The following is a 26,038-nucleotide window of genomic DNA, read 5'->3' as shown; positions in this document are numbered from 1 at the left end:
TAAAACGACAGCCTCGCCGGATTGGCCAATAGCTACCGCTTTTCTCGACTTGCGGGCGTTCGCAAGGGGAGCGGGGAGGTGGCAATATGCTTGCCAATCAGAGTAGGCCAGGGATGACCGAGGGCTGACAGCGACCAATAGACGGGGTTGGCCAGAGCGCGCTCCCTTAGTAGGTGGATGGTGGTCGAAGCGCCGGCTCCTTTCTCATCGTCGCCATTTTGTGCTGGTGATCGCGGCCGGCTGGGAGTAGGCGACGGTGGGTTTCCCGGGGAGGGCAGCGCGCCTAGCGCTTTTCCCCTCCCCCTCCTCCGCCCTTTTGCCTCCAGCCTCGGACTTGGTAGTTGGGCGGACCGGCTCGGGCAGAGCTGGAAGAGTTGGAGGAGGTGGCGGCGGGCCGAGGTGATGTCCGGGAGCCCTCCCTTGACAGCCCGGGCGCAGAAGGTGAGAGTCGACGCTGGTCGTGGGGGCGGAGGTAAGGGGCCGGGGGTGGAGGGGGTTGCATAGAGGAACCGCAAGGGCGGACTGTGGTCGATGGGTCTGGGCTTCGCGCAGAACCGACCGATGCTTGGCACAGTCTGAGCCTGGGAGAGGGTGTCTTTTTTTATTGTTTTTTGTTTTTCTCCTTTTGAGAGCAGAGGCGCGTGCGCGATTGGGGCACTGGATGGGTGCACGCGGCTTGGGGGAAGGGAGGGACGGATGGGAGTGGGCTCCTATGGCTCGCTGTGTCTGCGACGCCGAACTTTTTCCGTGGAAGGCCGCTGACTGCGAGTTTTCTTTTTAGCCAAAAAAGTGTGCTCTCTGCTTTTGTGTGTGACTTTGGTACTAACCAACCCATGGGGAAGTGTTCTGTGGCTCTGGGTGGAGGAGAAGGGAGATCGTCGGTCTGACTTGGATCTCTATCCTCGGAACCTCTGTAACTCTGGTTATCCATGGGGAGGGGGTCCTTACCCATAGAAAGTCTTATTAGGACTGGCCATAATCCACTTACTGGGTGGGGGCGGAAAGTGCAAGGAAGGTGTGTAAGACTTGACTGCTCCTTTTTGAGGGGGGAGGGGAGGTTCATATTGGTTACTCTGATGCTTATTCTGTGAAAGGGGAGGGGGGCTGTGTAATTATGGCCCGTATTTTTGTGGGTCCCTGTCCGTGGTTTTGGCCCGTAGTTCTTCGGGGCTCGAGTCTGTGACTTGGGTCCCTATCTGTTATGGATGCTTTTGCCAGATGTACTGAGGATTTTGTCTCTGGCTCTCATCCACTGGGTTCCCTGGTTGTGATTCTAAGTCTTACCCATCTGGGAGCAGGTAAGTCTCATTCCCTGAGACTTTAGGAGGAAGAGAAAATTGATAGGAGTGTATACATGAAGGAAAGGTGTGGTGGCAACCTAGTGTTGGGCAGGTACTGTTAACGCCTGACTTTTGCTTGATTGTTGTTCAGAGGGTGGGGCCTGAAGATTCAGGGATACTTTGTGGTGACCCCTGGCCCAGTCACATGGCTCTCGGCCCTCCTTAGTTCTCACCGCAACACTGAGGGTTGCCTTGAAGTGACTGCTCTCCCATTCCAGCAGAATAACACAGTGCTTCAAAACAGGCTCCAAAAGGGCTGCTTTTAACCTCTGAATAACTTGGGCCCAGAGCTCTGGGTAGGGAGCCGTCTTGGGGAACCTGGCTGTGCATAAGAGGCAGGCTCAGGGCCGAGCCAGTTGCCAAGTGAGGGCCAAAACTGTGTTGGCCCGGAACCTAGGGAGGCGGCAGCTGTCTCATTGCCAAGTTCGCCCCTTTACCCCCCGGAGCCTTTCATGGTCTCCTGCCGTCTCATAGTGGGCAGCCAGCATCTTCTTGGGAGGATGAAATGGCACCTGGCAGCTCATGGAAGGAGCCTGGTGGGTGCCTGGGACTCCTGTCATGAAAACTTGCCTCCATGCCTAGTGTGCCCAATCTCAGACAAGTCGTCCAGCACCGAGAGCCCCCTGCTTCCCGGCCAAGTAGCTCCAGGCTTGAGCTTGTCTACCAGTCTCAGATGGCAAAGCCGTGATCCCAGGATGGGTGGCACCACCAGGTCTCTCTGCAAGATGCTCCATGCCTGCCGAGGGCCGTGCTATTTCCAGGGTGGCCGGCTCTAGCCTCGCGTTTGTAGGGAAGGGAAGCAGCAGGCCAAATAAGGGCTGCCTTCCTGCTCCAATCCTCAGGAGCCCTAGGAGTTGGGATACAGTGTTGCTGGGCTTGGGGACAGCAGAGAGCCTCGGCACCAAGTGTTTCTCAAGGAGACCCTCTCTGCCATAACTTCCCTGACCTCTTTCTTCCTTCTGCTCTCCCCAGAGTCCCTGCAGGAGGCATCACCCAGGCTGGCAGATCATGGTGGCAGCACTGGGGGTGGCTGGGAAGTGAAACGGAGCCAGCGGCTGAGGAGGGGCCCCAGCAGCCCTCGCAGGCCCTGTCAGGACATGGAGTATGAAAGACGGTGAGTTCCCCTCTAACCCCCACCCTCCCCCAAGCAGCTTAGGTTTGTCCCGGTGTGAGAATCGATCCAGGAAAGTGCTTGGAGGGGGCATCTGGGCAAGAAAAAACCAAACAGTGCTGCAGATGATTGGTTTCTTTTCAGCAAACATGTACTTGGCACTCAAGAGCCAGGACATGTACTGGGCTCTGGGAGTGCATTGATAAACGAGACAAATAAGATTGCAGCCTTCTCCTCACTTAGGGTCTCACAAGGGAAGCCACACAGTTTCTGGTTGATAGGTGCCACGTGCGGTTGCAGGGCGGGAAGGGATCAAGAGAAAGGGAGGCATGGAGACTGATGCCCAGGTTTCCACTTTGGATGACGCAGGTAGGTATGGAAGGTATGGACAGCCACCGCAGGACAGACAAAAGTGGGTGACAGGTGGGCAGTTGTTGGGTTGTAAGTGCATGTGGATTCTCAGGGGAGAGGTGTGGGCTGTAGCTTTGGGTTTGAGGGATGGATGGGGGAGGGGTTGCCTTCAGAGTCAGAAATTTGCCCAGAAAATGTATGGGGCAAACCAGGTCAGATAGTATTACTCAGCCACGGCCTTTTTAAGATCTGGGATTCAGGGACAGGATGGGCTGAAGTTGGTGTGGACACTCTTATCCAGTTATTTTTAAACTCAGGGACTAACCAGAAACAGTTGGGACACTTGGTAAAATACAGAGATGCCAGATCATACCTTTACCATACTGGTGGATCACCTTACTTGATTCTAATGTAGATGATTCATTCCTGATATTTAAAGATTGTATAGAAAAGTAGACCTAACTGTCCCAGAGAGCCTCTATCAAAAGTCAGTAGATATATGAAAAAGTCAAGGAGGAAATAATTTTTTATTGCCTTACAGAGGGTTTCTGCTACCACCCCCTTTTGAAAAATGTAGAATTATAATGTTTTGGTTTCTGAAAAGTGATGAGCCCGAATTTGAGATGTGGTTATCATCAGGTGTTATTCAGCCTTGACCTTTCAAAATGTCTTGTGAAAGGCATTCGATTTTGGATGGTATTCAATAGAAGTGCTGTGTGGCAATTTCTGACTTTGAGTAGGTAGCTTACTTGCCTTAGACTTCATTATGAGGTAAAGCCACTGGCTTTCTTTTGGCTTTTAAAGAACCTCAAGTGCAAGGGTTTGAGTTAATCATACTTTTCCAGTTCAAGGTACATTTCTATCACAGATTGGTACAAGACCACCTCTTGCCATATTTATTTTTTCCTGTTTTATTTGCAATTCCCATAGCTGTAAGCAGCTGCTCTGTTGTCTTTGAAATGTATCCTTCTAAAATATGTGGTTTTGTTTGGAGTGTTTTCAATTTACACAAATGGCAGAATGTTAGTTTTAATTCTGTTTCCTGAGCTTTATATTATTCAGCACTGCATTTTAAAGATCTGTCTATATTGCTACCTGTATGTTAGTGCTTTGCTTCTAATTGGTCCCAAGGACACCATGGGGTGTGTCTGCTGCCTCTTATTTAATAATTCTCTCAAGGGTGGATACCTGTTCTTAATTTTGGTGTGCTAAAATTCATCACTTTTTTGTCTTTAAATCTGTCCTTTGAAAAATCTTCTCTATTCTTATCTCTGGATCCCTAACTTTATTTACCTTTTGCATTCAGGTCTTTAAATCCATCTAGAGTCCACTTTTAAATATGTTATAATGTAGGTTCTGGTTTTATTTTCCTCCATATAGTGGGCAGTGTTCCTAATATCACCCCCAAAATAGGTCATTCTTTCTTTATTGATTTGTGGTACCTCATCTCATCTCAAGTTCCCTCATGTACATGGATCTGTCTTGAGTGGTCTGATTTGTTGCATTGGTCTTTTTGCTATTCTTGTGCAGAACCTTAGTGTTCTGTGGCCTTATAGAATGTCTTAATAGTGCCTATTCTCTTATTTTTTGAAGTTGACTTAGTCATTTTGTAGCTTTATGTAAAAAGTTACCAAGTCTTTCTAAAAGTTCAAGAACTTTGAGATTGCATAAAATTTATATACTTCAGGAGAATTGTTATCTTTGTAAGTAGTCATCTCATCCTCTTAAACAGGTCATAAATACCTACAAGGTTCATTTAAAGGACATAAAAATCTGAATAAACCAAAATACAGGTTTTGGGTACTCCTTTTTTTCCCCATTGATGTATGGTTGATGTACATTATTTCATGTGCACAGCATAGTGATATATTTTGAGAGGTTACATTTGATTTATAATTATTACAAAATACTGGCTGTATTCCCCCTGCTGTCCAATATATCTTTGTAGCTTATTTATTTTATTCATAGTTGTTTGTACCTCTTAATGCTCTCCCCTGTCTTGTCCCTCTCCCTTTCCTTTTCTCCACTAGTAACTACTAGTTCTCTATATCTGTGAATTTATTTCTGTTTTGTTATGTTCACTGGTTTTAATTTTTAGATTCACATATAAGTGATATCATACAGAATTTATCTTTCTCTGTCTGGCTTATTTCACTTAGCATTAATACCCTCTAAGTCCATGCATGTTATTGCAAATGGAAAAATCCCATTCTTTTTTTTTATGGCTGATTAATATTCCTGTGTGTGTGTGTGTGTGTAACACATCTTTATCCACTCAGTTTATTGGTGGACACTTAGGTTGCTTCCTTATCTTGGCAATTGTAAATAATGCTGCTGTGAACATTGGGGTGCATGTATCTTTTTGAATTAGTGTTTGATCTTTTTTTTTTCAGATATATACCCAGGAGTAGACTGTTTTTAGTTTTTTGAGAAGCCTTCATACTGCTTTGCACAGTGGCTGCACCAGTTTACATTCCCACCAACAGTGTATGAAGGTCCTCTTTTTCTCCACATTCTCAACCAGCATTTGTTGTCTGTGTTCTTTCTGATGATAGTCATTCTGACAGGTGTGAGGTGGTATCTCACTGTGGTTTTAATTTGCATTTCTCAAAAAAAAATTTTTTTTGCATTTCTCTGATGATTAACGATGTTGAGCATCTTTTCATGTGCCTCTTGGCCATCTGTACGTCATCTTTGGAAAAAATGTCTATTCGGGTCTTCTCTGTTTTTAAATCAAGTTTGTTTTTGTTTGTTTTGATATTGAGTGTATGAGCTGTTTATGTATTTTGGATATTGATCCCTCATTGGTCGTACTGGTTGCAAATATTTTCTCCCATTCAGTCAGTTGTCTCTGTTTTGTTGATGGTTTTCTTTGCTGTGCAAAAGATTTTAAATTTAATCTGGTTGTGTATTGTTTGTTAAAGTAATTCAGAGGTGCTTCAGTAGTTTTTATTGGCATCTTTTTTTTTTCTCAAGCTGGTATTTGCTGGGGTAAATGAACGCTGTTGATTTTTGTAAATTACCTTATCTCTGCTGTGTTCTCTTGTTATTTCTACTCAATCATTGTTGATTTCGATTGTCTTCTAAATCAGTCCAGGCCTGATAGGCAACCTCCTTTGCTTTGGCATCAAGTGTGATGTGTACTGTAGGCTCTTAAAATGTAGTCTTTAATAAGTCAAGAAAATTCTCGAATTTTGGTTTGCTAAAACCGATCAGAAATGAGTATTGAAGTTCATAATTACATGCTTTTTTCTCCTTTTGTCTATCAACTTCATAATTGCATTAAATTGTATCCTTGATATTCTTAAGGTATACCCTCCTTGATCATGGTATGTATATGTATGTTTATAACTTATTTTGAAAAAACTTCAGATTTACCAAAAAAAAATTGCAAGTACAATGAACTCCCTTAATCCTCTACCCAGAAGCACTAACTGTAAATATTTTGCCACATTTGCTTTGCCTACCTACAAACCTATTCCTTCTTCCCTCCTCCTTCCCCCCCTCTTTTTTTCTCTTCCCCTCTCCCTTCCCCTCTCCCTCTCCCTTTCTATACATAACACCTTTTTTTTGGAATCTTTTGAGTTAGTGGAAGACATGAGCAGTAGATACTATAGAAAATACTACAGTTCCTTCTACTTTCTCTTTCGTAATCACAGGATACTTATCAATATCAAGAAATTTAACATTGATTCAGTACTTTCCTCTTTTAAGTCTGTTTTCAGATGTCATCAGTTGTTCCAAAAATGTCCTTTTAGGATGTTTATAATACGTTTTTAATAGTTGATGGGGTTCCTCTCCCCATCATTAGTCTTTTTTTTAAACAGAATTTTCCTGACTCTTCTAAGTTGTTTCTTGTCCTTTGCTATTATAAATAGTGTCACAATGAATACTATTTCTGTATACATACTAGTGGTTTAGCACATTAAATTCCCAGAAGGAAAATTGGGGGTCGGAAAGCATATAGATTTTTAGTTTTGCCAGCTATTGCCAGGTTCCCCTCCATGGGGATCATTCCATTTTCACTCGTACCACCAATATGAGAGTGCCTATTTTCCATACAGCCCTGCCAACAGTTTGTTGTTAAACATTTGGACTTCTGAAGATTTGAAAACATTTGATCACAAGATCTTCCTTAGGGAAGAATTTCAAATAATATATGTAGATACTCCCCACTCTAGGAGGTAGAGATTAATTTTTCCTCCTCTTGAGTGTGGGCTGATCTTAGTGACTTGCTTCTACAGAATAGAGTGTAAGGGAAAAAGAAACTTACAGCAGACCCCACCATAACCAGATGATCGAGTTCAGCATCACCAGTAGTAAGTCACGTTGATAGCACGCACCTGAGATGTAGTGTGATCAAATGGGTGGCTCAGCTCTGTTAACCTCGTCTAAATAACAAGAACATATCAGATATACCCAAGTTGAGGTACATTCCACAAATTACCTGACCAGCGTGCTTCAAAACTCTGTCAAGGTCATTAAAAAAAAAAAACAAAAAAAAAACACGAGGCATGACTGAGAAACTTTCACAGGCCAGAGGAAACTAGAGGCATGATAACTGAATGCAGTGTGGTGTCTTGGATTCGATCCTGGAACAGAAAGAGGATAGTAGTGGAAAAATAGTGAAATGCTAATAAAATCTGTAGATCAGTTAACTTTTCTGTTCTGACAAATGTACCATGGTTCTCTTAACATGAGGAGAAACTGTGTGAAGTGTATATGAGAATTCTATTATCTTTGAACTTTTCTGTAAGTCTAAAATTATCATTTTTTTAAATAAACTTTATCATGATTAGAAACTTTGGGACTTCTCTGGTAATCCAGTGGTTAAGACTCCACACTTCCAGTGCAGGGAACATGAGCTCGATCCCTGGTCAGGAAACTGAAGATCCCACATACCTCAGGGCAACTAACTCACACCTCAACTAGAGAGCCCACATGCCACAACTAGGGATAAGCCTGCATATTGCAACAACTAAGAGCAAGCACAGCCAAAAAATTAAATAAAATTTTTTAAAAGATTAGAAACTTTTGTACATCATAGAACACTATTCAAAAGGATGAAAAGACATTCTAAAGAGTGGGAGGATGTGTTTGCAAATCATATATCTTATAAGGGATTAATGCCCAGAATATATCAAGAACTCCTACAACAGTACCAGAAAAACCTAATTCAAAAATGGGCAAAAGACTCAAATAGACATTTCTTCAAAGAAGTATAAATGACCAATAAGCACATGAAAAAAAGGCAAAGTAACAAGTGTTGATGACAATGTGGATAAATTGGCAACTGTATCACTGGTAGGAATGTAAAACTGTACAGATGCTATGGAACACTGTCAGTTCGTCAAAAAATTAGAGTTGCAGCCTCATGGACTGTAGCCCACCAGGCTCCTCTGTCCATGGAGTTTTCTAGGCGAGAATACAGGAATGGGTTGCCATTTCCTACTTCAGGGGATCTTTCCAACCCTGGGATCGAACTGGTATCACTTGTGTCTCCTACATTGGGCAGGTGAATTCCTTATCACTGAGCCACCTGGGAAACCCATAGGACTCAGCAGTTCCACTCCTGGGTATGTACCCTAAAGAACTGAAAATAGACTCAAACAGATATTTGTATACCATTGTTCATAGCAACATTATACACGGTATCCAAAATAACCAGTAGGTGGAAATGTGTCAACAGATGTGGTAGCCATAAAAAGAAATGAAATTCTGATACATTCTGCAACATGAACCTTGACAGCATTCTGCTGAGATAATATGCCAGACACAGACTTCCCTGGTGGCTCAGATGTAAAGCGTCTGTCTACAATGCGTGAGCCCCGGGTTCAATCCCTGGGTCGGGAAGATCCGCTGGAGAAGGGAAAGGCAATCCACTCCAGTACTATTGCCTGGAAAGTCCCATGGACAGAGGAGCCTGGTAGGCTACAGTTCATGGGGTCGCAAAGAGTCGGACGCGACTGAGCAACTTCACTTATATGAAGTGCATAGAAAAGGCAAACTTACAGGGGAGAATAGAGGTTGCTAGGTGGGGTGGGGAATGATTATTTAATTAAAGTATGGAGTTTCTGTTTGGGGTGATGAGAAGTAGTAGTGATGATTATACAACATTGTGAGTGTACATTGTGCCACTTACTGAGTTGTACCCTTGAAAATGATAACATTTTTGTTAATTATGTATATAATTTATCACAAAAAAAGATTTGGGAAAATACACAAAAATAAATTTTAAGTGTTATAAAAATGAACTGTCCAGTATAGTTTTAATTTTCATCTTTTGTTGAGTGAGATAGAGCATCTTTTCAAATATAAACCATCTGTACAGTTGACCCTTGAACAACACGGGTTTGAACTGCATGGGTCTGTTGATATCCAGATTCTTTTCAGTAGTAAAAACTACAGTGCGCCACAATCCATGGTTGGTTGAATCTGAGCGTGTAGAGGAACCACAAATGCAGAGGGTCGGCAATGAGTTATACTCGGATTTTCAACAGAGCAGAGGGTCAGTGCTTGTTCAAGGGTCAACTGTATTATTTTCTGTAAATCCAGTTCTCTTTTTCTTTTTTCCCCATACCTTTTCCTTGTTTATTGTCTGTCTTGACTTGGCTCGTGATGGTTTTTGTTTTTCTGTTTTTGTTTTTTTCCCAAACAGATATGTTTTATTTTTATATGGCCAGATCTGATAGCTTTTTCTTGTATGGCTTCTTGATTTGGGTCACAGTTTTCCCCATTTCAAGATTATTAAAAAAAACTATCTCGTGTTTTCTTCTTTGGTTTCATTTCTTCCATTTAAATCTTTGATTTCAGATGAATCCTGGCTCATTGGTGTGACATATAGTCATAAGATCTTGCATATGTCTAGGTATTTAACCTTTTGATGCAATTATATTTGTAATCTTCTGATTCTGAACAGTGGCTCTCTGAATACCAGCAAGGTATTTATTCCTGAATATTAATTTCTGAACACGGCATCTTTACTGATTTATTTGTAATGATTTTTCCATTGACTCTCTTAGGCAGAGGCAGATACATCCTCATATCATCTACAAGTAATAGTAATTTTACCATCTCCTTTCCAGCTTTTAATCTCTTTTTTCCTTTGTTTAATTGTTTACTAGCTAGTTTCTTAGAATAATAATTATGGTGTTGATAATGGGCATTCTAGTGTCATTTCTAACCAGGATTACGATCCTTCTAGTAGTAGTCTATGTTGATGTCCAGTTTTTCTTCATTTAAGTAGATACGTATTGGTTGCATTTAGAATACTGGGAGTTCCCTGCTGGTCCAGTGGTTAGGACTTAGTGCTCTTTAGAGTCATTATTTTATCAAAAGAGAATTATTGGGCACCTGCTGAGTATTAGGCACTAAGCTAAGCTTTGGGAAATACAGCAGTGAACCAAACAGGCGTGGTCCCTTCCCCAGACTCATTCTAGTAATTTTTTAAATCACCAAAGAAATGCACATTAAATCAATGTTGAGCTAATTATTTTACAGTTATTTCAGTAGGAGAAATTTTAACAAAACAGCTGCCAGTGCTAGCAAGGTGACCATGAAACAGAGGGGCAGAGTGGTGCAGTGCCCAAGGAGCTGGAGGGAAAGAGGTCGGCAGGGACCTCAGCCCACAGGACCCTGCAGGCCTTGTAGGATCTTGGTGAGCGTTTTGGTGTCTTGAGAATAAGAGGGAGCCGTCGGAGGAGAACTGTGGTTGGGCTTGATTGGCTTTGCCTTATGAAACACTCACTTGCTTTGAGGGTAGAGAGAATGAACTGGAGGAGGCCTGGGTGGGGGGTGAGGAGACCAGGCAGGGGGCCACACCTGAAGGCCCAGTGAGGGAATGGAGAGGTGGGGAAGGGAAGGAGAGAAGCGGGCTGGCTTTGAAGGAGAGGTGGTGGCAGCCTGGGGATTAGGGGTTGGCCTTAGGGATCCCTGTAGGGGTGGAGCTGAGGGCCTCTTTTGGAAAGGACTGGCCTCATATTCTGCTTCCCATCCTTCTTTCCCCAGAGGGGGACGTGGAGACAGGACTGGCCGTTACGGAGCCACCGATCGTTCACAGGATGACAGTGGGGAAAACCGTAGCCGGGATCATGACTACAGGGACATGGACTACCGCTCATATCCCCGCGAGTACGGCAGCCAGGAGGGCAAGCATGACTATGATGACTCGTCTGAGGAGCAGAGTGCAGAGGTGAGGGCTGGGGGGCCGGCTCCTGCAGGGCCTCGATCTGGCTGCAGCCCCGCGTGCAGTAGCTCTCCATTCCCATGCCTTCAGACTGTGCTCAAGGGCTTTGCCTCACCTGAAGGGTCTGTCCCCACTCCCCTCTCTGAGGGCTCCTCTCCCAGGTTGGGTCTCCCTGACCTCCACGTGCTTGGCTCTGTACTTCTGAGGTCCCCTGGCCACCACCTCTCTCCCTTCTTCCCTGTTCTTCAGGGTTCACTGCAAGCCCTCTACTGCCTGCTCCCAGCCAGTTTGGGACCCCAGCGTCTAGGGTCAAGAGGGCACCTGGATGTCACGTGGGTATCAGCAAGCACAGTGGCTCTGGGAGGCTGAGTGTGGGCATTCCCAGTGGTGGCAGAGCCCCTAGACAGAAAGGAAAGCCCCCTCAGGACTCTCCTCTGAGCTCCAGCCAGCCACTTCCATATTGGATAGTTAGCCCTGACCTGAGGGGGAGGCATGATGCCCACCATCAGGGAGCCCCCATCTGAGGGGATGAAGCAGCCTTGCCTTATGCGAACCCCAGGTTGAGGGGGTACTCAGGGCCCTGGTCCACACAGGCACAGAGGAGTGGGAAGGGTACCCTTGCAACCCCAGCCCTGGGAAGCAGAATATGGGCGGCCAGCCACCCTCTGGGGGTCCAGCACAAAGACCCCCATGGTGGGCAGTCAGGCTTCCTTGGTGGCAACTGTGAGCTGTGCCTGGATGTGTCCAGAGCACTGGGTGGGCCCTGGGTGGACCAGGAAGAGTGGAGAGTTGAGTTTTCTGGCCCCGGTGAGGGCAGGATGGGCATGGACCCAGGCCTGCCTTGCTTAGTGCTGAGCAAAGGGTTTGGGCAATGCCCAGGAATCCAGTGACCACACCCTGTTAGGAAGGAGCGTGGTGGTGATGGAGGACTGGCCAGGCAGAGGATCAGGGACCGAGGGGCAGCGCTGTAGTCCTCGCAGTCTTTGCCAGCTCTTGCTGGCTGTCTCTGGTGGAGGTCTTAAGCGATTCCTAAACCCACAACTTGGTGACAGGGCCCAGGCTGGGAGTCTTAAGTGACGTGTGGCCTTCTGTGGCACAGGGAACAATTGTGCTTATACTAGCTGAGCTGGCGAGGGAGGAGGGGGCAGAAAGAGTGCAGGGTTTAGTGTGCCAACCTCCAACAGTCTCTTCCCAGGGAGGTCTCAGTGGTGTCTGCTCACCTGTCTGTGGGAGTTCCTCCCCCACACCAACACTGCCACCTGCTTCTCCCCCACTCCCCATCAAAGCAGCCCCCCCAAAGCATCTGAGGGAGAATTTCCAATCCCAGGAGGATTGCAGTTCAAGGCCTGCCCACCTTGCCTGCCCTGAGCCTTTAGCCGGAGCCCGCCCACCCCTGGCTTTCAGAGCCTGCCTGCCTCGGAGAGCCAGCGGCCAGCCCCTAGGCCCACCCTCAGACTGACTGCCCGCCTGGTGTCTCTCATCTCATTTTGTTGGCCAGGATTCCTACGAGGCCTCCCCGGGCTCCGAGACTCAGCGTAGGCGGCGGCGGCGGCACAGGCACAGCCCTACCGGCCCGCCAGGCTTCCCCCGAGACGGCGACTATCGGGACCAGGACTATCGGACCGAGCAAGGGGAGGAGGAGGAGGAGGAGGAGGAGGAGGAGGAGGAGGAGAAGGCCAGTAACATCGTCATGCTGAGGATGCTGCCACAGGCAGCCACTGAGGATGACGTACGTGCTCCCCATGTCCCCGGGCAGGCGGCAGAGCAGGAGGCCAGGCTGGGTCCCCTCCAGGGCCCTCAGCCCCTCCCTTACCCCCCACCTCCTCGGCACCTTTCAGCCCTTCTCCCCTCAGCCCTGTCCCCCAGCACTGCTCTGCCCCTGGGGTAGGCCCCGTCGTCTCCTAGTCTGGAAGGGAGGAGCGTGGCACAGGCTGGTTTGGCCAGGGGGCTGCGGTGGTGGCTGTGGGAGGGAACAGAGCATTCCTTCCACACATTCTGCTGGTGATCCATCCCTTCTGCATATGCCGATCAAAGGCCAGATGCTCACCAGGCCCGCTGCCAGATATCGCTGGTGGTAGAGGTGATGTGGAGACCCTGCAGGCTGGGGAGGCTCTCCATGGGATTTTCTGAGGTTTTATTATCATTCCCTACCACCTGCTCTCTTTTGCCAGCAGCCCCAGATCTCCTCACTGGCACAACCACAGAGCCTTGGGTCCTCCTTCCTTCACTGCTGTTGCAGCCTACCCACCCCGTCTGCCTGTGTGACATTCCCTCCCTGTCCGTACCGACTTCCCTTCGTGAGCAGGAAAACCCCATGGGGGCCACTAGAATAGCCTCCTCACTACCCTACCCAGTTCTCCTCCTCCTCCTCACGGCCTGTGAAGGCTCCACTCAGCTCTCCCCTGAAACCTGCTGGCTGCCTGTGTTGTTGCAGAGAAAACCCCACCCGTGTGTCTGAGAGCTCTCAGGTCTGGCCCACCTGCCCTTTTCAGGGTCAGGCGGTAGCTGCACGCTCTCATTTGTGGAGGATCTGTCACATGGTGGGCCACATGCACAGCCACCTTGCAGGGAAGGTCCTCTGTGTGTTTCATCCTACGGATGAGGAGGCCAGGCCCCTGGCAGCTGGCCCTAGTTCCCACAGCCAGCAAGTGACAGAGCAGAGTTGGGGTCTGAACTGGGCAGCTGAGCTCCAGAGCCCATGTTCCAGCCATTTCCTGAGCCCTCCCTGAGTATTGCGATCCTGATCTCCTGTGTATCTCTCTTCTCCATTCTCATGTGTGCCTGTTGAACCTCCAATCTGTTGCTGACCCTGGTGAGGGCACTGAGGCCCAGAGGCATTATGGCCACTGGCCCAGAATGCCCAGCACAGGCATCCAGTTGTTGGCAAGAGGCGCCACTGGCCTCAGGACCCTGCCTCACCTGGTCCAAATCCCAGGTTGCATCTGCAGCTTCGCCTGGCATAGGTCATCCAGGAAGCTTTCCATACCCCACAGCTGTGCCTTTTGGTCTCAACCCCAAGTTCCCACTCTGTTCGTGATCCTAGTGCCCATGGCTGGGCTTTGCTCAGACCCCAGTTCTTCCCAGTTTGGGGCTTGTGTCATGGGTCTCTCTCAATGCAAGCTGGAGGGCAGTCCGTTCATGAAGAGCCAGGTTTGCGCCCCAGCTTTCCTTGCTTTGTGGCTGCACTAAGCCCGTTGGCAGACCACCCATGCCCACCATTCTTGAGCTGCTGGCTCACTTGCTCTCTTGACATTCTCCACCCCTGAAGGTCCTTACACTGCCATGCTTCACCTTGCAGCCCACCCCTTCCTTCCTTTAATTCCCTCTGCAAGTCTGGGGCTGAAAGCTGAGACTGGGTACTGGTAGGGGGCCGGGGCTGTGATCACTGGGGGAGAATCTGTGAGAGAGGGAGTGGATACAGTGTGCGCACAACCCCTGTGACCCCCTTGGGGTCCCAGAGACCTCCAACCAGCCCCTGGTACCCACAGCCTCCTTGTGCTGAGCCTGCCCCAATCCATATCACCCCATACAGATCCGTGGCCAGCTGCAATCCCATGGCATCCAAGCGCGGGAGGTCCGGCTGATGCGGAACAAATCCTCAGGTGAGCTTTCGTTCCAGTACCCTCCCCTTCTGCTGGCCAGCCTCAGCCTCCGAGTCTCCCTCCTGCCTCTGCCTTCTCCCCCACCCTCCCCACCCTGCCTTCCTGCCACAGCTGGGAATGGGCCACTTGGGGGTACCCTCTCTTCTCTCATCCCTCCTCCCACCCTCCTCACAGCTCTGGCCAGGAGCCTCTGATGCGGGGCTGTCAGGGAGGGGGTGCAGCTGTGAGCTGTGCTGAGTGCTCCCCAGGGGCAGGGCCAGGGCCAGGCTCCGGGGATCATCCTCTGTGGGACTCTGAGAATCTGAGATGGTAACCCCATCCCCCTCATAGACTCCCTTCCTTCCCTCTTCTTCTCCTTCCCCTGCTCCTTGCTCTCCCTGACACTGTTCTGGTAACAGACTCTGACCAGAAAGTAGGTCCCACCCATGTGTCCCAGGAGGGGAGGCAGGGGATGGCTCTTGTCCAAGAGTGCATCCCAAGGAACAGCCCAGGTCGCTGGCCTTGCTCGTTCCCTCCCTCCCTCTTGCAGGCTGCTTGGAGCTGGCCTGAGGTTAGTGGGCGGGGTGGGGTGTCTCTGCAGGATCTCCGGCCCAGGCTACCCAAGTCAGGCCCAGTGAGGCCTCGCTCTGCCTGGGCTTCTCTCTCCATCTTCATTCTCCTCCCCACTCCTCCATCTGTGTGTGTGTGTGTGTGTGTGTGTGTGTGTGCGCGCGTGCGCACGCACGCGCATGTGTGTGTGTGTGTGTGTATCTCTGTCCCTACCTCTCACTCTCTCTGTAATTATACCATTTCATCCTCCTGTGCATCCTAACGGTTATTCTTTTGGAGATCAAGCATGCCCTGCCGTGTCTAAGCCCTCCCAGTGTGTGCACCTCCAAAGGAGGAGCTGCTTTCCGGCGGCCTCAAGCCCTGGATCCTTCTCCCAGCCCTGGCCAGGCCTGGAGTCTCTCTTGGTAGCATGTTGGTCGTGCTCTGCTGCACTCTAGCCAGGCTGGCAGGATTCTGGTCTCCCTGGGGTGGTGTCCCAGGTGCAGCCTCCTCTGTGGCCCTGGGTGCTCTTACCATGGCCCTAGATTCTTAAAGGTCTCCTTGGACCACCTGGCCCCCATTCTCCTGCCATCTTGGAGGACGTGGACTGGGGTGGCTATAGTCTTCCTAGCTTTGCCCTGAGGTGGCTCCCTGGGGAGTCCCACCTTCCCTGCATGGTGGTGAGGCTGAGGGGGACATTGTGTCCCTGACTCCCCCTGGTTCCTAATGGTCCTGGAGCCTCCCCAGCCTCACCAAGCAGCCTAGCCCCGCTTCTCTATTGCTCCTTCCATTACACACCTGTTGCGGGACCCCTCCTGGGCTACCCTGGCCTCGTACTGGGCCCCACCATTCCAGTGTTGATTCTGGCCCAGGTGAAACCATCAGCCTGCCCCTCTGCCCTCCTTCCTTCTCTGGAGACAGACCTCTCCTTGTACCTTTTCCCTCCCAGCTCCTTCTCTCCATCTCTGTCACCCCAGGCTGTCTGGGCAGGTGTGCCTGAGCCCCCATCTCTGTCTTTCTTCCCAGCTACCGTGTGTATATCCCCCGCCCCCAACTCCTCTCCGGCTGTGTTTTCCTGCCTCCCTTCTTCCCTCCTTCCTGCCCCTCCCGACCATCTCCCTGACCTCCCACACCCTGGTCTTTCTCTCTTTGCTTTTCTCTCTCCCTTTCTTCCTTTTTCCTCTCTCCACTTCCCTCTCTGCCCCCACCCCCAGTCCTCTCCCCTCGGGTCCCGCCCCCGGGAACGCCGTGTGTCCAAAGCTGTTGACTAACCCACTGCGTCTGTATCTGAATGCTGTCTCCAGGTCAGAGCCGGGGCTTCGCCTTCGTCGAGTTTAGTCACTTGCAGGACGCTACACGATGGATGGAAGCCAATCAGGTTGCTTTGCCGCACTTGAACCCCCCCCCAAACAAATACTACTTTGTAATCGAGCGCTCCCCATCGCCTGATTCTTACGGACACAGTTCCCTGCCCTGTGGTCCTGTGTCCCATCCCCCCCAACCCCTCTCTCTACCCCTTCCTGACCCTCACTATCTCCTCTTCCTGTCTCTCGCTACCCACTGGGCTTCCCATTAAGAGCCCACACTTGCCACTGGCCCTTCCTGCTGGTCAGGCGCTAGCTCTGCCTCTCCTCCTCTCCCAGTTGAGTTTTCAGAGGAAGGGCTGCCTTGGGGGTGGTAGGGGGGTTTTTCCACCCAGGTGCCCACTCCCCGGGGGACCACCCTGCCCTGGGATGAGGCAGAGCCAGGACTTTGTTTCACTCAGGCACCACTGCAAGTCCAGCTGCTGGGGAAACTTAGTTGTTGGCATACTAACTAGCAAGTCCCGTTTTGCCAGCTCTCTCCCTGTGAGCTCGGCCCTGTGATTTCCATAGGACAGGCCAGCAGGGTTCTATTGATCTAAAGTACCAGTCAGGGGTCATAGTTTCATTCACCAGGACTCACTTTGGAGCCCCACCCCTCCCACTGTACCTGGCCCACCCAGGAGTCTCCAGTGGTCCTGCCCTCCCAGCAAGGAGTCTTACTGTCTGGAAGGGAAGGGAGCTCACTCCCCCAGCCTGGCATGGGCTCCTAACCCAACAGCTTTGGGGCCTTCAGAGACCCAAAGCTTCTGCTCACCCACCCAGAGCCCAGCTCACTGCTATGGGGCACTGTGCCTCGGGCTGGGGGAAGGGGAATGGGGCGATGGGGCAATGTGGCGGCCCTGGGGCCATCTCTGCTGGTCCACAGGCTAGTGGGCCCAAGGACCCAGCTGGCCATGGGAAGACAGCTTCACTGCAGGACCGTCCATCTTTTAAATATGGCTCTTTCTTTTTCCCCTTCTCCAGCACTAGCGCGCGTGCGCTCTCTCTCTCTTTCTCTCCCCTCCTCTCCCTCCCCTCCCTGTCCCCCCTCATCCCAAGTGTAGCCTGTGTAGTGCTGGCCCTGGGTGTGGCCTGGCAGTGTTAGGGCTGAGTGGGGGTTTGCCGCACTGTCCGGCAAGCTTCGGGCAGCCGAGCACTGTGTGCCTGGTGGAGTGTGTTCACGTGTGCGTGCCTGGAAAGGCAGCAAACAGCTGCGCCCGAGGGCTGTGGCTCTTTCCCTCCCTCCTTCCCTTCCTTCTTCCCTTGTCAGTTCTCCGACCTCCCTCCGTTCCCTGTCCCTCATCCATCCAGCTGAAGGGCTCGCTCACTCTCTTCTCCTGTGCTGAAACGGTGCGTGGGGCACTGCTGCCCAGGCCTCACTGTGCTCTGCTTTTCCCCGCAGCACTCGCTCAACATCCTGGGCCAGAAGGTATCCATGCACTACAGCGACCCCAAGCCCAAGATCAATGAGGACTGGCTGTGTAATAAGGTACAGGGGCAGTGGGCAGCAGGTGCCGTGGATTGAGACAGCCACGGCAGGGTGGTGATGTGTCTGTCTCCCTGGGGCCTCTGAGTGGTGTGGGGCATGGAGGAACTGGCTCAGCTCCAGCAGCACCGCTCATTGCCTCCCCCCCGAGCCCCCTCCCCATCCACCCAGCCAGCTGCCAATTCATACTGAGCTTTCACTCAGTGCCAGGCTCTGCCCTCATGCAGCACGATATTGCCTGAGGCCCCAGTAGACATCACACAGACATTTATGTGAGTGACTAGTGATGGTGAAGCATAACATGGTGTATGAAAAGTGGGCATCAGGGCCAGACTGGCTGAAATTAGACTCCCTCAAAATCTCCCTTGAGGTCAGAGTATTGAACCTCTCTCTGCCTCACTCTCCCCATCTCGAAAATGCAAATGCTAAATACCCAGAGGTGGTCAGAAGGATTGAAATGCAGTGATGAGAGGGTAGCACTTGGAACAGCACCTGTCAGCTGCTGTCCTGAATAACGTGTAGGGTGTTCTGAGAGCTTGTGTCAGGTGACCCAACCCCTGACAAAGCCAGGTCCACAGAAACTGACTGTACAAGCTGTAGGTCTTTGCGGTCATGTTCCCTGGCAGGAGGCTGAGGCTCAGAGAGATGGAACCTTGAGCTGTGTCTTATTCCTGATCATGGGCTGTGGGTGCCACCGTGGGTTCAGGTCTCCCCTTAGGCCAACCTCACCTCCCACAGCCGGCTGGCAGCCCTGAGACCTAAAGGGAGTCCTGAGAGCTTGCAGGGGGCCCCGAGCCTCTCCCCAAGAAGAATTCTGCCTAGTAAAGTGGAGGGTGGGGCGCCTCTTTGTTTGAAAATGAAAAGAGTAACACCAGAAGGCAGATGTCCAAACTCTCCGGAGAGAGTGACAGGAGGACTCACTCCATCTCTCCTGTGTTTTCAGATACTCCTTGAAACTAGGGCAGTCTGTTCTTTCCTCTCCTTTATCTACCGCATCCTATTGCTCTCTGGTCTTGTCACGTCCATCACACAAATGCCTTCCATTGCCATTCCCACTGTGCAGGCCGGTCCTCACCCCTCCTCCAGACAGTTGCCATGGGCCCCTCTCTGGTTTTCTGGCCTCTTGCCTGTCTTCCACTCCCTCACCTTTGGCATTCCTCACACCCACTTCTGACCATGTCCCTTCTCTGCCAAAAACCTGCACATATCTGAACGTGAGTGTGATGCTCCTCTGGGATCTAGTGTCACCTTATTCTCCAGCCTTGGCTTTTGCCTTTCTCCCCACCCTCCTACACCAGCTACACAAAATGTCTTGTGTCCTCTGCTAGCAAGTGCTTCCCAGCAAAACCAAACCTCTGGGCCTCCCAGGTGAAACAGCCATGCGGACTATACCCAGCTGAGTAAGCTGGGCCTCAAGGCCCACTCCTCTCCTGGAGTCCCTGGTGGTAACCATTTCCAGACTGACCTGCTGCCCCTCTGTGCTACATCAGCTCCCTACTGTTAGGCCGCATGCTGCGGAGAGCCTGGCATGGGAACAGTGCTCAGGACTTGACTGCGGATCAGAGACCGAAATGTGGTGAAAACTGGGGGTCTCCAGAGGCTGCAATACCCAAGGCAGATTTATTTCTCAAGAGTGGCAAGATCCAACCTCGAGATGAAGGGATGAGGCCTGGCAGGAGAGGGGCTACTGACTTTTTAAGGATAGAAAAGTGATGAAGGTTTCTGAGAAGGAAAGTACGTTCTGGGAAGAGGAACCTACTAAAAGGACTTTGGAGGCGGAAACGTCTCTGAGCTGGTCCCTTGGAGGAGACAGCAGTTGGTAACAGAGGTGGGGGGTGGGTTACGGACTCCTGAGTTGAGGGGTGGGCGCTGAGGAGAAATTTGAAACCATGTAAAGAGTCGTGTGTCTGAGAATGATAGCCATTCCCCAAAGCCCTTTGCTCCCCCCTCCCCCGACCCTGGGACCTTCCTGGGGCATGGCGGGATCCCTGGAAGATTTCTGGATCCATGTTTGGAGGGTGCAATGGAAAGCTCCCACCCCCTACCCCCTGCTGCCTCTGACAGCCTGGCCTGTGCCTCACAGTGTGGCGTCCAGAACTTCAAACGCCGCGAGAAGTGCTTCAAATGTGGGGTGCCCAAGTCAGGTACGGCCTTCCTACCTCCCTCTTCCTTGGGACATTGTGGGGAGAGGGGCAAGGGGTGACGGGCCACAGCTCTGGAAGGAGGGTGACCTGCCTGGGAGCTCCTTCCCATTTGTCACCGGCTTCTCTTCTGATGCCCCTAGCAGAGGCGGAGCAGAAGCTGCCCCTGGGAGCGAGGTTGGATCAGCAGACGCTGCCACTGGGGGGTCGGGAGCTAAGCCAGGGTCTGCTGCCCCTGCCACAGCCCTACCAGGCCCAGGGAGTGCTGGCCTCCCAGGCCCTGTCACAGGGCTCGGAGCCAAGCTCGGAGAACGCCAACGACAGTGAGTCCATTGCTCCTTCCTCTCTGCCATAGGGTGTCTAGGCTGGGCTCCCCGAGGCCAGAGAGACAGTGGTGACCAGGACTTAGTCTTCCTGGGGGTCCCACGGGTTTGGAATCAGACACATAATGTAGGGAGAGCAGAAGAAGAGCATTACCAAACTCTACTTGAAGGGTGTGTTGAGACGATTCTCACAAGGCAGGTGGCTGAGCTGGGACTTGGGCTGACAAGCAGAGAGGAAGAGGTGGGAGGAAGCAGCAGGTACAAGAACGTGGAGGCCAGGGATAGGAAGCAGTGGGGAGCCAGCAGAGGGCAGGGCTGGAGCGGGTTATCGGTGCTCCCTAATGCTTGGTCCCTTCCCACAGCCATCATTTTGCGCAACCTGAACCCGCACAGCACCATGGACTCCATCCTGGGGGCCCTGGCACCCTACGCAGTGCTGTCCTCCTCCAATGTACGCGTCATCAAGGACAAGCAGACCCAACTGAACCGTGGCTTCGCCTTTATCCAGCTCTCCACCATCGTGGTGAGGGCGGCACAGGGGGGGGCCGGGCAGCCAGAGTCCCGGCCCCCAGGGCAGGGAGGAGGGACCCTGACCCTAGCTCCCCAACCGCGGCCCCAAACCTGGAAATGGGGCAATGGAGCCGGGGGCCTCCCCGGGCCTGACCCTTCTGCCTGCCCCCCCCCCTCCTCAGGAGGCAGCCCAGCTGCTACAGATCCTGCAGGCCTTACACCCACCACTCACCATCGACGGCAAGACCATCAACGTTGAGTTTGCCAAGGGTTCTAAGAGGTCAGGGCCCCACCTGTGTCCCTTCTCAGCCTGCCCCCCAGCTTGGGGCCTCCTGTCTCACTTCCAGTCTCTGACATCCTCCCCAGGGATATGGCCTCCAACGAAGGCAGTCGCATCAATGCTGCCTCTGTGGCCAGTACTGCCATTGCCGCGGCCCAGTGGGCCATCTCACAGGTACTCAGAGACTCCCCTCCACCCCAGCTCCCCCGTATCTGGGCCACCTCCACCCTCCCGCTCCCTCTCTGCAAACAGGAGGGCTGCCTTGCTGTAGCGGCTTCCCGTGGACCAGAAACCCTCTCCCGGTGGTTGCTGGTGTGGGCTGCAGGGGCCTCATGGCAGCTCCATTCCCCAGCCCCTCCTCCCAGGCTTCCCTTTCCAGGGCCACGCAGTTGCTTTTCTCTTCTGTTTGATGGTCATGTGTCATTGTAAATTGTTTCAACTTTTTTTGACAAAAGGGAACTTAGAAGTGGCTGTAAGAAAATTGGGAGAGGAAAATATAGGAGGGGAGGGTCTGACCCCCAACCCATATAACACGTAGCGCATCTAGCAGTGTCAGCTCTGGGAGTGTTTTGCCACATGTCATTGTTCCAGTCTTGCTTTTGTCACCACCCCACTCCACTGTGGCCCGGTGTTCCTTGTCTGAAGGCTGCATGCTTTCTGTCAACAGACAGATACTAGCTTCCCTTGTGGGCAGATGCCTCTTAGCCGGTTCCCCTCCCCTCTACACCACCTCCTCTGCTAATGAGCCCCTCCCACCTGCCCCTCAGGCCTCCCAGGGTGGGGAGGGTGCCTGGGCCACCCCCGAGGAGCCAACGGTCGACTACAGCTACTACCAACAGGATGAGGGCTATGGCGGCAGCCAGGGCACAGAGTCCTCTCTCTATGCCCATGGCTACCTCAAGGGCGCAAAGGGCCCTGGCATCACCGGAACCAAAGGGGACCCGGCTGGAGCAGGTGAGCGTCAGCGTCTCCCCCAAACCCACAGTGGGCACTGGCAGGCCTAGGGTCCTGGGTCCCGCCATTCACATTCTCTCTTCTCCGTTGCCCTTCCCAGGTCCTGAGACCTCCCTGGAGCCTGGGGTGGACTCTGTGTCCCTACAGGCTTTCTCCCGTGCCCAGCCTGGTGCCACTCCTGGCGTCTACCAGCAGTCAGCAGCTGAAGCAAGCGGGAGCCAGGGCGCTGCCAACAGCCAGGTGAGGGAAATAAGGGGGAGGGGTCCTTGGGGGGCTCCTGGGTGACATGGGGTCACTGGCAGACACTGAGCCTTGTTCCCTGTTCTTGCCCCCATGACCAGTCATACACCATCATATCACCCGCTGTGCTCAAGTCAGAGCTCCAGAGTCCCACCCATCCCAGCTCTTCCCTGCCACCGGCCACGAGTCCCTCTGCCCAGGAGTCCTACAGCCAGTACCGTGAGTAGCCACAGCCTGCAGCGAGGGGCGGGGGGCTCCTTCACAAAGCAGCAAGGTGTGTGACACTCCCCCACACTTGTCACTCCCCAGCTGTTCCTGACGTCTCCACCTACCAGTATGATGAGACATCTGGCTACTACTATGACCCCCAGACCGGCCTCTACTATGATCCCAACTCTCAGGTGATGGGGCAGCCTGGGAGGGGGTGGTGTCTGCTCCTCAGCGTCTCATTCCTCCCTCACACACCTTCTCCCATCACCCCAGTACTACTACAATGCCCAGAGCCAGCAGTACCTGTACTGGGATGGGGAGAGGCGGACCTATGTCCCTGCCCTGGAGCAGTCAGCTGATGGGCATAAGGAGACAGGAGCACCCTCCAAGGAGGGCAAAGAGAAGAAGGAAAAGCACAAGACCAAGACAGCCCAACAGGTGAACACTGGGAGCCCAGCAGTCACTGTCTGTCCTTTAGGTGTCTTCTGGGCAGTATCTGTGCTTGAGAGAGACCCGGCTCCTGGTCTGGCTCTGCTCTGTGCTGTGTGACCTTGAGCCAGGGCAGTCTCCTCGGTACACGGTGGGGCTGCCCATCTTCCTGAGGTGGCTACTGCCATCCAAATGCAGCCTATCCACTTTCCTGTCCCCTGGTGGGAACCTTTGTGCTGTTGGTGACAGTGTGGGCTGGTCTGGGCACACCTGAAGCCAGGCTAAGGCTGCCTAGGGAAACAGATGCACAAGTCTGCTCCTGTGGGCCCGAACCCCACCTGATGGTGTGTATTCATCTGTCTGTGTATACACATGCCAGAGAACTTCTTCCAGGCCCATCAGGGGGTGGGCAGGAAAACAGCCATTGCAGTGTTCTGTGGTGGTGGGCAGTTGGAGGGAACCTCCATGTCTTGTCTGAGGAGGAAGAGTGTGACGGTCTGGGTGCAACACTTAGAAGCAAGAACTTCGTGTTCCCTTGATAGCCTGGTAAATTCTAAAACTGATGGTGGGCCTGGGTGGGGATTGGGCATCAATACGGAATGTGGTGTAGAATCATACCTGTTAATTAAAATTGTATGCAGAGCAAGCCATTCTATGCATTTCAGAATGATAAGAACTCACAGCGACCCTAGTGGCGTGGACACCTGTGAGGAGAATAGGGACACAGCAAGGGAGGGGCTTGCTGAGGAGCACTAATGACAGGATGACAGAGAAATGGGGACTTCAACCTCTTCCTCTCTCTCCTTCCACTTGAGGCTGCAGGGCAGGAAGGGGCGGGCTGCAACAAGGGCAGTGGTTGGAGTTGGTGACCCCAGCAGTTGGTAGATTCCTAGGAGCCTCACCGCCCCACCACCCTCATCCCTAGATTGCGAAGGACATGGAACGCTGGGCCCGCAGCCTCAACAAACAAAAAGAAAACTTCAAAAACAGCTTCCAGCCCATCAGCAACTTGCGAGATGATGAAAGGCGGGAGTCAGCCACCGCGGATGCAGGCTACGCCATCCTCGAGAAGAAGGTGTGTTGTGGCCGTCCATCTGTGCTCTGTCCCCAGGCTTGTCATCCCTTTGGTCCTTCTGTGGAGTCCCTGAATTTCCTTGTCCCTCCACCCCTGATGCTTCAGATGGTAAAAATCTGCCTCCAATGCAGGAGACATGGGTTCCATCCCTGGGTCGGGAAGAGCCCCTAGAGGAGGGCATGGCAATCCACTCCAGTATTCTTCCCTGGAGAATCCCATGGACAGAGGAGCCTGGCGGGCTATAGTCCATGGTGTTGCAAAGAGTCAGACATGACAGAGCAACTAACACTTCCACTTTTCCACCTCAGGGAGCACTAGCTGAGAGACAGCACACCAGCATGGACCTCCCAAAACTGGCCAGCGATGACCGCCCAGTGAGTGCCTGGGGCAGAAAGAAGGGTGGGGGCTGTGAACTAGCCAAGCCTGACCTCTTGCCTTCCCCTTTTCCAGAGCCCACCTAGGGGGCTGGTGGCAGCCTACAGCGGGGAGAGTGACAGTGAGGAGGAGCAGGAACGCGGGGGCCCAGAGCGGGAGGAGAAGCTCACCGACTGGCAGAAGCTGGCCTGTCTGCTCTGCCGGCGCCAGTTCCCCAGCAAGGAAGCGCTCATCCGGCACCAGCAGCTCTCCGGGCTCCACAAGGTGACTGAGGGAGGCCTGGCAGGGAACCCCAGCCTGGCCTGACCCGGCCACTTTACTCTCCTCCTGTCCTCCTTTACAGCAAAACCTTGAGATTCACCGGCGAGCCCACCTGTCAGAAAACGAGCTGGAGGCACTTGAGAAGAATGACATGGAGGTGAGGTGTGACCCACTCCCCGGCTCCATCCATCAGTCCCTTGCCAAGCACCCCATCTGTCATGCAGGCAACTGGTGCGGGCAAGTTCCTCAGCTAGACACAGCCTGGCTGCCATCAGCCACCTCACATCTGTCCCCACGCACAAGCTTCTTCCCAACTACCCCGTGTTGGCGGGCGACTGGCAGCTGCAGGACCTCAGACCTGTTGGCCAGATCTCATTCCCTGTGGGCCCCCCACCCCAGCTGTGCCCATGTTTCCTGGAAAGAGCTGTCAGCCCTTTCATTCTCACACACATAACGCTGTTTCAGCAAATGAAGTACCGGGACCGCGCAGCTGAACGCAGAGAGAAGTACGGCATCCCTGAGCCACCGGAGCCCAAAAGGAGAAAGTACAGCAGCATGTCTGCGGCCTCCGTGTGAGTATCCAGGGCCAGGTGGGAAGTGTGGGGCCAGCAGGTCTGCCGCTCACACTGTGCCCCTGTCCCCTGCAGGGACTTTGAGCAGCCCACACGGGATGGGCTGGGCAGTGACAACATTGGGAGTCGCATGCTCCAAGCCATGGGCTGGAAAGAGGGCAGTGGTCTGGGCCGCAAGAAGCAGGGCATTGTGACTCCCATTGAGGTGAGCCTGCTGGGATCCCGTCCCCATCCTCCAGCACTCTCCACTGTAGCCTTGGCTGACTAACAGAGTCTGCCTCCTTCACACAGGCCCAGACACGGGTGCGGGGCTCTGGCTTGGGTGCCCGAGGCAGCTCCTATGGGGTCACGTCAACTGAGTCCTACAAGGAGACGCTGCACAAGACAATGGTGACCCGCTTCAATGAGGCCCAGTGAGCAGCTGCAAGACCTACTTATACTTGCATCAGGTGTCCAGCGTGGGGCGGGGGAAAATGAAATGTTGGGTGGTCAAAGCAAAGCCTTGCACCTGTCTACCAGCCCTACTCCCCAGCCAGAGAAGCTGTGACCAAGTCAAACTTTGAGTTGCAGACTTTTATTGGAAAACTGGGCTGGAATCACCCTTGTTTTTGTAATAAAAGCTGAAAAGTCCACAGCTTGTGTCTCTTTCTCATGTCCCAGAGTGGTCTGTGGCCCATGCAGACATGGGGACATAAACACAGATAGACAAGGCTTTGTCAGGC

General features: G+C 52.2%; 1 protein-coding gene across 10 annotated transcripts; it reads left to right on the top strand.

The window, feature by feature from the left end:
• Positions 1 to 25,948, top strand: RBM10 (RNA binding motif protein 10). Of its 10 annotated transcripts, none has more exons than XM_044937469.2 (24): positions 7 to 472; positions 2,313 to 2,454; positions 10,810 to 10,993; positions 12,486 to 12,716; positions 14,520 to 14,589; positions 16,422 to 16,495; positions 17,863 to 17,949; positions 20,030 to 20,090; positions 20,231 to 20,410; positions 20,773 to 20,933; positions 21,103 to 21,200; positions 21,287 to 21,374; positions 22,040 to 22,154; positions 22,255 to 22,394; positions 22,496 to 22,613; positions 22,704 to 22,795; positions 22,878 to 23,042; positions 23,959 to 24,108; positions 24,417 to 24,482; positions 24,559 to 24,747; positions 24,827 to 24,901; positions 25,210 to 25,316; positions 25,392 to 25,521; positions 25,608 to 25,948. In XM_044937469.2, the coding sequence occupies exons 1-24, from the start codon at positions 178 to 180 to the stop codon at positions 25,731 to 25,733; spliced, it is 3,144 nt and encodes a 1,047-aa protein (XP_044793404.1). In that variant the 5' UTR covers positions 7 to 177; the 3' UTR covers positions 25,734 to 25,948. The 10 variants fall into 10 exon arrangements, with proteins under 10 accessions (XP_044793405.1, XP_044793404.1, XP_044793402.1 ...); XM_044937467.2 differs by having other exon boundaries at positions 8 to 472; positions 20,773 to 20,930; positions 21,968 to 22,154; XM_006058769.4 differs by having other exon boundaries at positions 8 to 472; positions 21,968 to 22,154.
• Positions 25,949 to 26,038: the final 90 nt, after the last annotated feature.

The sequence above is a fragment of the Bubalus bubalis genome, chromosome X (genome assembly GCF_019923935.1).
Source record: "Bubalus bubalis isolate 160015118507 breed Murrah chromosome X, NDDB_SH_1, whole genome shotgun sequence".
NCBI lineage: Eukaryota > Metazoa > Chordata > Mammalia > Artiodactyla > Bovidae > Bubalus > Bubalus bubalis.
Note: the sequence above shows the minus strand (reverse complement) of the source record. Positions and strands in the feature narration are given on the sequence as shown.